The sequence below is a fragment of the Haliotis cracherodii genome, unplaced genomic scaffold, assembly GCF_022045235.1.
Source record: "Haliotis cracherodii isolate W230 unplaced genomic scaffold, xgHalCrac1.p SCAF_11, whole genome shotgun sequence".
Classification (NCBI taxonomy): Eukaryota; Metazoa; Mollusca; class Gastropoda; order Lepetellida; family Haliotidae; genus Haliotis; species Haliotis cracherodii.
Window position 1 is genome coordinate 23496895 of NW_027266266.1, and position 13821 is coordinate 23510715.

The 13821-nt window shown below is 39.2% G+C and overlaps 2 protein-coding genes across 2 annotated transcripts; both read right to left on the reverse strand.

Annotated features, from left to right (window-relative positions):
- Positions 1-2901: 2901 nt before the first annotated feature.
- LOC139455937 (uncharacterized) lies at positions 2902-3776 on the reverse strand. Its single transcript, XM_071237481.1, has 3 exons — positions 3752-3776; positions 3366-3418; positions 2902-3159 (listed from the first exon to the last, which is right to left on the reverse strand). The coding sequence occupies exons 1-3, from the start codon at positions 3774-3776 to the stop codon at positions 2902-2904; spliced, it is 336 nt and encodes a 111-aa protein (XP_071093582.1).
- A 7606-nt stretch (positions 3777-11382) lies between these two features.
- Positions 11383-12330, reverse strand: LOC139455610 (uncharacterized). The gene is made up of 3 exons (XM_071237164.1): positions 12306-12330; positions 11846-11910; positions 11383-11640 (listed from the first exon to the last, which is right to left on the reverse strand). The coding sequence occupies exons 1-3, from the start codon at positions 12328-12330 to the stop codon at positions 11383-11385; spliced, it is 348 nt and encodes a 115-aa protein (XP_071093265.1).
- Between the last annotated feature and the right edge of the window lie 1491 nt (positions 12331-13821).

A 13821-nucleotide genomic window follows, 5' to 3' on the forward strand; every position in this document is an offset into this window, starting at 1 on the left:
CCCAACGTCTGACTGCTATCTGGGTAATGAGTGAAATCATCTAATGGTGACCTCATGTTTTCAAGAGAAATCTCATCTACAGAACACATTTGACAGAACACATTTTTTCAGAAGAGTTGGATTTTCATTTGGATGACAATAAGTAGTGATAATGCTTGTGTGCATGTGCACTACAAATGCTTGCGTTGATAGTACATGTTTGTATATGCATGGATTCAGTGTAAACTGGACCCGTGAAGATCCGGGTCAGAATAGGTCTTCAGCAATCCATGCTTGCCGTAAAAGGAGACTATGCTTGTCGTAAGAGGCGACTATCAAGACTTGATAGTTGAAACTACAAAACTAACACCGCAGGAAATGTTACAAATGCAGAGGTTCATTTACATTATAATGGAGTATGTAAGGTGACATTTAATATCCGTGATGATGTACCCACCCGTGAAGATCTGGGGTAGAATAGGTCTTCAGCAAACCATGCTTGCCATAAAAGGCCACTGTGCTTTCGTAAAAGGCGACAAATGGGATCGGGTGGTCAGGATCGTTGACTTTGTTGATGCATGTCATCGTATCCCAATTTCGTGGATCAATGCTCATAATATCAATCACTGAATTGTCTGGTCCAGACTCGATTATTTGCAGACCCGCCGTCATGGAGCTTGAATATTGCTGAGCGCGGCGTTAAACAACAAACAAACAAACAAGCTTTCAAGAGGCAACTTCGGGTGGTTTAGGTTGCTGACTTGGTTGATGCATGTCTTTGTATGCCAATTGCGTTGATCGATACTCATGATGTCAATCACTGGATTGTCTTGTCCAGACTCGATTATTTACATACGTCATATAGCTGGAATATTGGTGAGTGTGGCGTTAAAGAACAAACAAAACAAAAAATCAACAATACTAAGTATGGCCAAAGAATAGTTGGACTTTCTTCAATAAAATGTCAGATAGGACAATTGTCACTTGTGATAACTATGACAGAAGCTTCAAGCTTTTCGAAGCATAAACTATTGAGGTTGAACAGTGTTGCAAATGTCTCATTTTATTTACTCTCGTAAGCTGAAAATATACATTGATATCTGTGACCACACGGAAGTAAGCTGTATCACGCTGGCTTGTACATGATATCAAGTCATGATCACACAAACCAGTGACTGAAAGCATGAGCAAGAATCTTGTTTTTGGCTCTTATGGCCAGCTATGGATACCAAGGACCAATCTACTCTGTGGAATTCCTAGTTTCCTACAGGTTCATTTGGAATGGCGACAAACCTTCTTTAATGTAGACATTCCATTAGAAGTGTCATTATGGTCTGGTCACATTCTTTTAATAAAAAGCTGTGATTCAATAGCAACAGCCAGGCTAGGTTTGTCAAGCGCTTTAGTCATTTCAAAATCATCCCTGTCCTCAGAGGCGGAATTCATTCTTGATGATATTTCATAAAAAATAATGTCAATGATTGTGCATACTATATAAAAAGATGCCCTAATCTATACCTCATGATGTATAAACCTATTTGGTTATTAGATCTAACCTAGACTTACTACTAGACAAGAACCAGAATTCTGTAGCATCGTTTTAGGATGTTATTCACGCTTTTGATAATTTAGGAGGCACTAACATTGATAAAATATAACAGCAAAAAACAGTTTGAACAACAAAAACATTTATTTATACAACTGAAACCATATGGAAATAATTAACAAGATGAAAAGTTAATGAACCCAACAAAATATCCTGGAACTTGTTCCAAGGAAAGCTTTAATTAAACGTTTTTGCTGGAGGTGAAGGCGCTTTTGACCACTCGGATGACACGGGACGGGATATCGTGCTTCTCAGGAAGGACGGCTGGGAGGGTTTCTGTTTCTTCCTCACTGCCAAAATCTCAAATAAGTCAGTCTCAAGTTAGTGTCAACCATAATATTGTCATGACCATCACAAAGATTTTATCAATATATTCATAGGTAAGTTATGATAGCTAGGATATAATTAGCAAGGAAGAAATATTTCCTAAATATAGTATGTAGTATAGTATTGACCTGTTTCACCAAATTCAATTCAATGTTAGGAAGCCTGTTTTGGTAAGAAATCGTTTGAGAACTTCATAGCATACTGTTACTGAGCATAATAACATGGCCTGTGATGTTCCACAAAATCAGCATCAAGAGCACATTAAATACATTTTTGTTTCAAGACCAGGGAGACAGGTGCTAAAAATCATGTCCAGGTCTTATGGCCCATAGTCTACTGAGTTAGGACTTCTCTTCAAAACTTTCCTGATACATCCCTATTCATGTTCTTACCATCCCTATTTTAAACACGTGTTTGAATTCTGGGCGGGGGAAATAATTGTCCTCAGGTTTGTACAAACAAATTGCTGAGCTCACATTATATATTTTTTTATTCCATATATACTTACACACACTCGGCTTGTAATCTTTTGAGGGGTTTTCATTTAGTGTTCTATAATATTTGAACATTTAAACTGGCAAATCTGAAAACAGATTGACTGAAGGGTGGCACAGCAGTTAGTGTTCGCCCATCACACCCTGATCAAGGTTTGATTTCTGGTTCGAGTAACTTGTGAAACCTATTGTTGTAACTATTGCATACGATATTCGCCAAGTTGTCACAGAACTAAGGAGATCTACAAACGTAGAATCAGAATGCAGAATTCTGTAATGTTACTTGTAGCTTTAGGTTAGGTTTGAGTTTGTTCCATACGTAAGGAGGCTCCTACACTAATAATAGAATAAAGCAACCAACAACAATTTAAACAACAACAAAATTTACTAATCATGCTGATGAAAGAACAACCAAATGGGAATGATAACTAATTTGCTAAAGTGTCCATAAAAAAAGAGGAAAGGGGACTTCTCAGATTGTTACAAATTATCACTTTAAGCGTCGTTTTTGTTGGAGGTGAAGACTCTCTTGATCAGACTGATGAAGCGGGACAGCAAGGTTCTCAGGAAGGACTGGGGTGGGAGTGGTTGTGTGTCTTCCTCACGGCCGAGGTCGATCTCCACAAAGTCGGTGTCAACCATAATGACGTGGCCGGTGATGTTGACAGAAACAGAGACAGGGGCTGGGTCGGGGACAGAGGTGTAGGAGGTGGGGAGGGTGGACAGGGGTTCAGGGTGGTACACACAAGGACGCTGGTGGGGAGGGAAGTGGAAAGAGAAAAATGATGAGACAAACGTGATACTGATCCTAGTGATAGGTAGGGTGTGGTGTATCTTTAGTTAAGATAGTGGTAATACAGTAGGTTATGGAACATCAACACTTTGACACACTGAGATTTAGACAAGGATCTGTTGTAAAAGTTAGTCATATTCTGTTTCTACAACCCTAGCACACCTACTCGACGTGGGACAGGAGTGGCAGCAGGGGAGAAAGCCGGGTGAAACATCCTCTCTGTGAGGGGGAGAAGTGAAAATAAATAAGACATGCACACTCTTATTTACACTGTAAAGTCATTGATTAAAAACGTAAGCTTGTAAGTATATACCTTATAGGTATCATCTTATACACGTTCGTGTCAGTTGTATTTATTTTATTCTATTTGTTAGTGCGCTTCACCCGGGGTCAGGACAAAATCACTGTTTATGTGAGCATTTGCCATTGAGGAAATTAAAGAACCAAAAAGAAATATAAAATGCGAGGAAACATTAACATCAACCTGACGGTAGCCGATTATATAACCACAGGGTGAAACGTAATCAACATGAAACTGTGACACATTGGTACCTTGAACACAGCTACTTGACTGCATGTTTAAAAACTCAAGCGATGCTCAAAATCCAAGGCAGGTTGTAGATTGAGAACAAAGAGACAGCAGATGCGGCAACATAAAATGGCGTCGTTTTGCTGATATCGGTAGCTTGGCAACGAGCGGCACTAACGTAAGGGAGATAACTCTCAGTTTCAAAGTATAAGTTAATACCGCTAATTTAATGTGGCGTTACGTGTATTTAATATATCCTATGACTAATTAATTCATAGTCGAATTAATATATGAATGTCCACTTTAGGATTTGTGAACAGCAAAAGGGTACAATTATTGACTCTTTTTTTCGTGTATTCTCTTTGGAAATGTGGGGGTGCTAGATGAATGCAAAAGGTTATAGGGCGGGATGTTTTCCCTATATAGGATTGTCCAGTTACAGTCAATTTTATAAACTACACCTTTAGGTTCTTGGCGTTTAGTTGTGTTTCTGTCGTTGTCCCTTCTTAGAGAATTGAGGGGGGTTGATCTGGCGAAGTCGGGGTCAATATTGGGGTTGAAGGAGGCAGCTGATGATATGGGGCAATAACATGTCGGTGAAACATCCCGCCCCATCAACACCAGAATCAAAGAGCACAAAACTTCAACCATCAAATCCGACAGTAAATCAGCCATTCGGACCATATCAGCAACTGCCCTAATCACAACATGAACCGCCCAAATCCTCTCCAACAACCCCAGGACTTCACAAAAAGCAAACAAAGAGAAGCAGTCCACATTCGCCGCCACAACCATCAATCAACAGAGATCAAGGCCATTTCATCCTATCCGCCTACTGCGGACTCAATAAGCAATAGCGACCTCTCCTATGTATACTTATCCTGTTTAATTGGCTTCCTTGTCATGTGTATTATTTAACTTACTCATGTTTATCTCTTTCATGTATGCAATTGTTTGTTACTGTTAATCCTCCACCTTCTATATATATTTTGTACCATGTTCATTGTTCAGCCTTGCTTGACAACGGTATAAGGATCTATACCGAAACGTCCATGTTACAGTAAAATAAAGAAGTTGTTATCCATAAATTGTGTGTACATTGTCATCCGTCAACTTCTAAGCGAGTGAGTGGGAGTTGGTTTGACGAAGCTTTTAACAGTATTCCAGTTATATCGCGGCATGTCAGCTTCATGTGGGAGGAAATCCCAAAGTGATGCAGGTCTCAGGCGTTTACCACTTCGGTGAAACCCACGAGCATGGGTATGGTGCTGACAAAGCTAGAAACATAATGGGGCGAACCGGGATTCGAACCCACAATCATAGGTTTCTGGCGTGCCAAAGGGACGCAACTCTGCACAGCGAATCGCGGCTCCTTAGGCGACTGGGCCCATCCAACTCTTAAGTTATGCTTATCGAACAATTCCCTCAAAACCTTGTGAATTTATAATACATCTACTATGAATCCAAGACCGCAGAAACAGCAAAAATAATGTAATATTATATGGAGTGCCTGAATTACAACATGAATCATATATGGTGTGTAAGGAGAAAGTTCTGGAAGTACTGAAGATAGAGAAAAAATTCCCCCACTCAATTCCAGAGATGTAGAAACGTGCACATCGTATGCCGACGAAGAAGCCTAATAAACCTTCTCGTGAAGATGCTGCACTGGGTCGACAAAATGCAAGCTGTGTCAATGTGGATCGTTCTTAAAGGTAAAGGATATGGCATCTCTATTGACTTGACTTTGAATCAGAGACAGGAATTACTAAAATGCAGAACAGACGAACCAGACACACGGTTCTACTACAGAGAAGGGAAATTAGTGAGGGAAGCCGAAGAGAGGAGAGATACTAGAAAAGATGAAGCTGCACAGGAGTGAGTGAGTGAGTTGGGTTTAACGCCGCTTTTAACAGTATTCCAGTTATATCACGATGTGTCAGCTTAATGAGGGAGGAAAGCCTGAAGTGATGCAGGTCTAAGACGTTTACCACTTCGGTGAAACCCACGAGCACCGGGTATGGTGCTGACAAACCTAGAAACATAATCGGGGTGAACTGGGATTCGAACACATAATCATAGGTTTCTGGCGTGTCCAAGGGACGCAACTCTGCACAACGAATCGCGGCGCCTTAGACGACTGGGCCACCCGTGCCCCAAAGCCGCACAGGAAAGCATATCTGGAGGCACAGAGGGTGAGAGAGAGGAAAGACAACAGGATGAGAGACGGGATACGCGCTCGAGGTCACAGAGGTCAGCAGTAGGGGGACAGAGATAAGGGTGTGGCCAGGGCCTATACGCTGATTTTACTGCTCATCAAGAGAACCCATCAGGGGAGAGAAGCGACAGTAATATTAGCTTCATTAACTTTCTCTTCTGGAATGTTTCAGGCATAATATATGAGTTAACAGATAATGACTTTGTCAAATATGTGAACAAATTTGATATAATTGTTGTAACCGAAACTTGGTTGGATAATGTCGAGGATGTGAAGATCACTTTCACAGACTTTAACCTTTATATTTAAGATGCTGATAGACTGTCTAAGATGACACTGTTGAGCTTCAAACTACTAATCAATAGTTTTTGTTGAACTTCTGTTCAATATCCAGCCATCTTTCATCACCTTCAATGAAACAGTGATAGATTATTGCTTGTGAGACAAAATTGGTCATGTGGTGCTGTAAGATCCTGTTTTGTCTATGAATTAAACAGGTTTGAAATTTACCGAATGAAATTTTTACTTTATTAGTCCTCGAAATTGGTGGCTACTTTCTTTGGCCTTTCAGTGCATTTAAGTAGGAGTTGATATTGCCTACTTGTCTGATATACCCAGCGTTAGAAATTGGCACTAGTCCTGTGGTCCTCGCCAAACTGCCCAATAGTTAAGGTATCATAAGGATTGGTAGAAATTTACCATTTTTAAGGGTTTTGCTATATGTTATCATTATAAGTTATATCACAAAAACTGTTACTTTCTACCGCTGTATACCCATATTAGAAATAATGGAACCAAGTTGTTCAGGCTAACGTGCGAGTGATTCAGCCAATTGGCTGCCCCACATACCACTAATGAGTGAAATCATCTAATGGTGACCTCATGTTTTCAAGAGAAATCTCATCTACAGAACACATTTTTTCAGAGTTCAGAGTTGGATTTTCATTTGGATGACAATAAGTAGTGTATAATGTGCCCTACAAATGCTTGCGTTGATAGTACGTTTGTATATGCATGGATTCAATGTAATCTGGACCCATGAAGATCCGGGTCAGAATAGGTCTTCAGCAACCCATGCTTGCCGTAACAGGAGACTATGCTTGTCGTAAGAGGCGACTATCAAGACTTGATAGTTGAAACTACAAAACTAACACCGCAGGAAATGTTACAAATGCAGAGGTTCATTTACATTATAATGGAGTATGTAAGGTGACATTTAATATCCATGATGATGTACCCACCCGTGAAGATCCGGGGTAGAATAGGTCTTCAGCAAACCATGCTTGCCATAAAAGGCCACTGTGCTTTCGTAAAAGGCAACTAATGGGATCAGGTGGTCAGGATCATTGACTTTGTTGATGCATGTCATCGTATCCCAATTTCGTGGATCGATGCTCATAATATCAATCACTGAATTGTCTGGTCCAGACTCGATTATTTGCAGACCCGCCGTCATGGAGCTTGAATATTGCTGAGCGCGGCGTTAAACAACAAACAAACAAACTTTCAAGAGGCAACTAATGAGGATCGGGTGGTTTAGGTTGCTGACTTGGTTGATGCATGTCTTTGTATGCCAATTGCGTTGATCGATACTCATGATGTCAATCACTGGATTGTCTTGTCCAGACTCGATTATTTACATACGTCATATAGCTGGAATATTGGTGAGTGTGGCGTTAAAGAACAAACAAAACAAAAAATCAACAATACTAAGTATGGCCAAAGAATAGTTGGACTTTTTTCAATAAAATGTCAGATAGGACAATTGTCACTTGTGATAACTATGACAGAAGCTTCAAGCTTTTCGAAGCATAAACTATTGAGGTTGAACAGTGTTGCAAATGTCTCATTTTATTTACTCTCGTAAACTGAAAATATTCATTGATATCTGTGACTTTTTTCAATAAAATGTCAGATAGGACAATTGTCACTTGTGATAACTATGACAGAAGCTTCAAGCTTTTCGAAGCATAAACTATTGAGGTTGAACAGTGTTGCAAATGTCTCATTTTATTTACTCTCGTAAACTGAAAATATTCATTGATATCTGTGACTTTTTTCAATAAAATGTCAGATAGGACAATTGTCACTTGTGATAACTATGACAGAAGCTTCAAGCTTTTCGAAGCATAAACTATTGAGGTTGAACAGTGTTGCAAATGTCTCATTTTATTTACTCTCATAAACTGAAAATATTCATTGATATCTGTGACCACACGGAAGTAAGCTGTATCACGCTGGCTTGTACATGATATCAAGTCATGATCACACAAACCAGTGACTGAAAGCATGAGCAAGAATCTTGTTTTTGGCTCTTATGGCCAGCTATGGATACCAAGGACCAATCTACTCTGTGGAATTCCTAGTTTCCTACAGGTTCATTTGGAATGGCGACAAACCTTCTTTAATGTAGACATTCCATTAGAAGCGTCATTATGGTCTGGTCGCATTCTTTTAATAAAAAGCTGTGATTCAATAGCTACAGTCAGGCTAGGTTTGTCAAGCGCTTTAGTCATTTCAAAATCATCCCTGTTCTCAGAGGCGGAATTCATTCTTGATGATATTTCATAAAAAATAACGTCAATGATTGTGCATACTATATAAAAAGATGCCCTAATCTATACCTCATGATGTATAAACCTATTTGGTTATTAGATCTAACCTAGACTTACTACTAGACAAGAACCAGAATTCTGTAGCATCGTTTTAGGATGTTATTCACGCTTTTGATAATTTAGGAGGCACTAACATTGATAAAATATAACAGCAAAAAACAGTTTGAACAACAAAAACATTTATTTATACAACTGAAACCATATGGAAATAATTAACAAGATGAAAAGTTAATGAACCCAACAAAATATCCTGGAACTTGTTCCAAGGAAAGCTTTAATTAAACGTTTTTGCTGGAGGTGAAGGCGCTTTTGACCACTCGGATGACACGGGACGGGACATCGTGCTTCTCTGGAAGGATGGCTGGGAGGGTTTCTGTTTCTTCCTCACTGCCAAAATCTCAAATAAGTCAGTCTCAAGTTAGTGTCAACCATAATATTGTCATGACCATCACAAAGATTGTATCAATTTATTCATAGGTAAGTTATGAAAGCTAGGAAATAATTAGCAAGGAAGAAATATTTCCTAAATATTTCCGAATTGAATTTTGATGGTACAGTTCACAAATTATTATCATAATTATCCTGTAAATTAGTTCTGTAGGTATGTAGTATACCAGTATAGTATTGACCTGTTTCACCAAATTCAATTCAATGTTAGGAAGCCTGTTTTGGTAAGAAATCGTTTGAGAACTTCATAGCATGCTGTTACTGAGCATAATAATATGGCCTGTGATGTTCCACAAAATCAGCATCAAGAGCACATTAAATACATTTTTGTTTCAAGACCAGGGAGACAGGTGCTAAAAATCATGTCCAGGTCTTATGGCCCATAGTCTACTGAGTTAGGACTTCTCTTCAAAACTTTCCTGATACATCCCTATTCATGTTCTTAACATCCCTATTTTAAACACGTGTTTGTCCTCAGGTTTGTACAAACAAATTGCTGAGCTCACATTATATATTTTTTTATTCCATATATGCTTACACACACTCGGCTAGTAATCTTTTGAGGGGTTTTCATTTAGTGTTCTATAATATTTGAACATTTAAACTGGCAAATTTGAAAACAGATTGACTGAAGGGTGGCACAGCAGTTAGTGTTCGCCCGTCACTGTCAAGATCACAGATAATCTTGTATATTTTAATTATATGTTAGTACTTCAGATAGATGTATTACGGTATGGTTACATTAGTATATTAAGCTTAGCGAGTTGTTTTTAGATATTGTCAGGTAATACTATGGGAACAGGTTAGGTTCAGGGAAGCGTGACTGGGTACGGCTGATAGCTGGGGAGTTAATTGGTGTAACAATAGGGAGGTCAGGGGTAGCTTGGGCTTTGGGGTCAGTTTAAATAGCGGGGCAGGGTAATAATTTGTACAGTCAGCCAGAATCAGCATGGTCATGTAAGGCATGGACTAATATTGTGGGAGACTTCTACTCTGGTTGGCGTAAGTTTTTACATTTATTGTTTCATGTTGAATTGTATTTTAGAGGATAGAATTTTGAGTTATGTATTTTTTCCAAACGTAATTATATACACATATTGATGGTAATAGCGTAAAGCCACTGTAACAAATAACCACAACATGATCAAAGTATAAACAGTTCAACTCAGTAATATGTAAATCGGAGTATTGGTGCATGGCTGTATGTATTGTGAGGTAGTGACACATACCTCAGTGACTGTAATTGCGTATATTACATTGTAGTGTCCCGGAACTGGCCGGTTAACCTTAGAGTGCGTAGGAGGGAAGAACCTCCGATATTACGTAGGAGGAAGTAACAACCTCCAACATCACGTAAGGAGAGAAGTTCTCCGACCCAACGTAAGGAGAGAAGTATCTTCGTCTCCGTGGCACATCGTAGGATGAACACAGCCGTGGCATCCATGTAAACAGGCACCCCTAACTCCGTGGGGACAACATCGCCTGGGTGGAAAGATCACCATTCGTTATTACGAGGAAGAATTCTCGTATGAACTGCTCAATAACATCAGAGATTCTAAAGTTCTGTATAGAACTGTTGTGACAGTGACAGTGGAGTGGCTTTGTATCTTTTGGTTGTTTTTTTTTGTGGTTGTGTGTTGTTGTTGTATATATATACACACACAAAGTTTTACTGTGTATTAGTTGTGTTATTCTTAGAACATCTGTATTAGTGTTAGTATTTTTAGAAGTAGACTATTAGTATTAGGATAGTGTATCGTGATAGTTGTATTGTTAGTAGGAGATAGTTGTATTATTAGTAGTAGACATTTGTACTGTTAGTATTAAGATATTAGTATTAGTAGTAGGTGGTAGTATTGTTATTGGTAGGAGAAGCTAGTTTAGTTAGTTGTGTTAGTTAATTTGGTATTAGTTTGAATTTAGATATTGTTATTGGGATTTAAAATTACTTTAAGGGAGGGAATAAATCTGTATTACAATCTCATTTGTGTTTGTGGTTGATTCAATACGTGACAGTCACACCCTGATCAAGGTTTGATTTCTGGTTCGAGTAACTTGTGAAACCTATTGTTGTAACTATTGCATACGATATTCGCCAAGTTGTCACAGAACTAAGGAGATCTACAAACGTAGAATCAGAATGCAGAATTCTGTAATGTTACTTGTAGCTTTAGGTTAGGTTTGAGTTTGTTCCATACGTAAGGAGGCTCCTACACTAATAATAGAATAAAGCAACCAACAACAATTTAAACAACAACAAAATTTACTCATCATGCTAATGAAACAACAACCAAATGGGAATGATAACTAATTTGCTAAAGTGTCCATAAAAAAAGAGGAAAGGGGACTTCTCAGATTGTTACAAATTATCACTTTAAGCGTCGTTTTTGTTGGAGGTGAAGACTCTCTTGATCAGACTGATGAAACGGGACAGCAAGGCTCTCAGGAAGGACTGGGGTGGGAGTGGTTGTGTGTCTTCCTCACGGCCGAGATCGATCTCCACAAAGTCGGTGTCAACCATAATGACGTGGCCGGTGATGTTGACAGAAACAGAGACAGGGGCTGGGTCGGGGACAGAGGTGTAGGAGGTGGGGAGGGTGGACAGGGGTTCAGGGTGGTACACACAAGGACGCTGGTGGGGAGGGAAGTGGAAAGAGAAAAATGATGAGACAAACGTGATACTGATACTACTGATAGGTAGGGTGTGGTGTATCTTTAGTTAGGAACGTGGTCATACAGTAGGTTATGGAACATCAACACTTTGACAAACTGAGATTTAGACAAGGATCTGTTGTAAAAGTTAGTTATAGGTCCCTGTTCAACCCTAGCACACCTACACGACGTGGGACAGGGGTGGCAGCAGGGGTGGCAGCAGGGGTGAAAGCCGGGTGAAACATCCTCTCTGTGTGGGGGAGAAGTGAAAATAAATAAAACATGTACACGCTTATTTACACTGTAAAGTCATTGTAATTAAACACGTAAGCTTATATACATTCGTTTCAGTTGAATGAATTTATTTATTTATTCAGAATTATCTGTGCACTTCACATTGGCCAGGAAACAATTCTTTATTTATGTAAGGATTGGTCATTGTAGGATTTTAAGTACCAAGAATAAATATAAAAAGCCAAGAAACGCGTTTAGAATATCTTTAAAAAACGTTGAGCAAGGATGTAAAGACCTTAGGCTTAGAGATGGGCATCAACCTGGCGGTCACCGAATACATCGATGCTGTATTACGGCATATATAATAGTAAGGTGAAACAAAATCATCATAAAACTGTGATGCATTGGTACCTTGAACATAACCACTTGACTGCATCTTGAAAAACTCAAGCGATGCTCAATATCCAAGGTAGATTATAGATTGACAGAGGAGAGACACGGCAGATGAAGCAAGACAAAATGGCGTCGCTTTACTGAGATCGGTATCTAGGCAACGCGCGGCACTAACGGAAGGGAGATAACTCTCAGTTTCGAAATATTAGTTAATACCGCTAATTTGAAGTGACGCAATGCGTGTATTTCATATTCTATACATAGTTAATTCTTAATCTAATTTATATCTGCATGTCCACATTATAAGTTGTAGCAGGATCACGAGGCGTACATGAGGTTTTATGCGTCCCACGTTAGGTTTTAAATCACGAGTCGCAAATGATTTACTTTAAAGACAAGTAAAAAAACCCTACCTCCTAGTTGCTCCTTTAACGAGAGACTGGCGGGTTAATCTAGTGGTTAAAGTGCTCGCTCGTCACGCCGAGGTTCCGGGTTTGATGCCACACACTGTACAATGTTTGCATCCCATTTCTGATGATAGGTTCTCGAATATTGTCAAAAGCGCAGCAAAACCATACTCGCTCACTTCTTCAACCATACGACTTCACCTTTCACAAACAGCTAATTCCTGTTCAAAGAATTGAATAAACATTGTGTATCCAGTATCACGAAGATCGAAGCAGTGAATAGAACATGTATTTTTACCTCTGCTCAACAAACAAACCACACTCGCATCTCAGTCAGCAGATAAGAACATCTTGTCTAAAGTATTCAATTAAAAGTATTCCTGGCTGACACGTGCAAATATAAGTGTGAAAATCAGGCTTTATTTGAGGGTCTGAAAATGTATTTTTGTGGGATTGATGTTAAAGCGTCTTCTTCAGTGTCATGTTTACTCGCTCGATGTACTCCGAGTTTCCTTACTTCATTCATGTTAATTATTGAGGAAAAGATGAGTATCAATCACTGTTCATATGGATACAGCTGTCAACACCGTATGTATTGCCATTCGGATCACCAGAATCAAGCCTCCAGGACCAAGTGGTTTGTTTGTTTGTTTCTTTAAAATTGTGACGTCGGCCGAATTGGGCTACAAATTGACAGGTTTTTCGTGTTTAGCGCACCCAGTGTTACAACTTAATTAGCGCAATGTAAGCATCTTCGCGGGGCGAAATGTTGACGAAGTTTTGATTAGCAATTTGCTAGGTATTTCTGCCCATGATGTCCATCACTGGATTGTCTTGTCCAGACTCGATTATTTACAGGCCGCCGACATGTAGCTGGAATATTCCTGAGTGCGGCGTTAAACAACAAACAAACAAAAGCTTAGGATACCGTGTGTCACATTTGAAACAATGATTTAGTGTTGTCTTGTCTGGCGCAGAAGAAATTCCCAAATGTAAAGATAATGTAAAGGAACCAGAATAATTCTGTTCAATGCTACAGCAAATGGATGAAATCAAAATGCCAAAACTTACAACCGATAAATCTAGTTATATTTATGAATAACACGAGGCACTTCATTTTTAGGTCT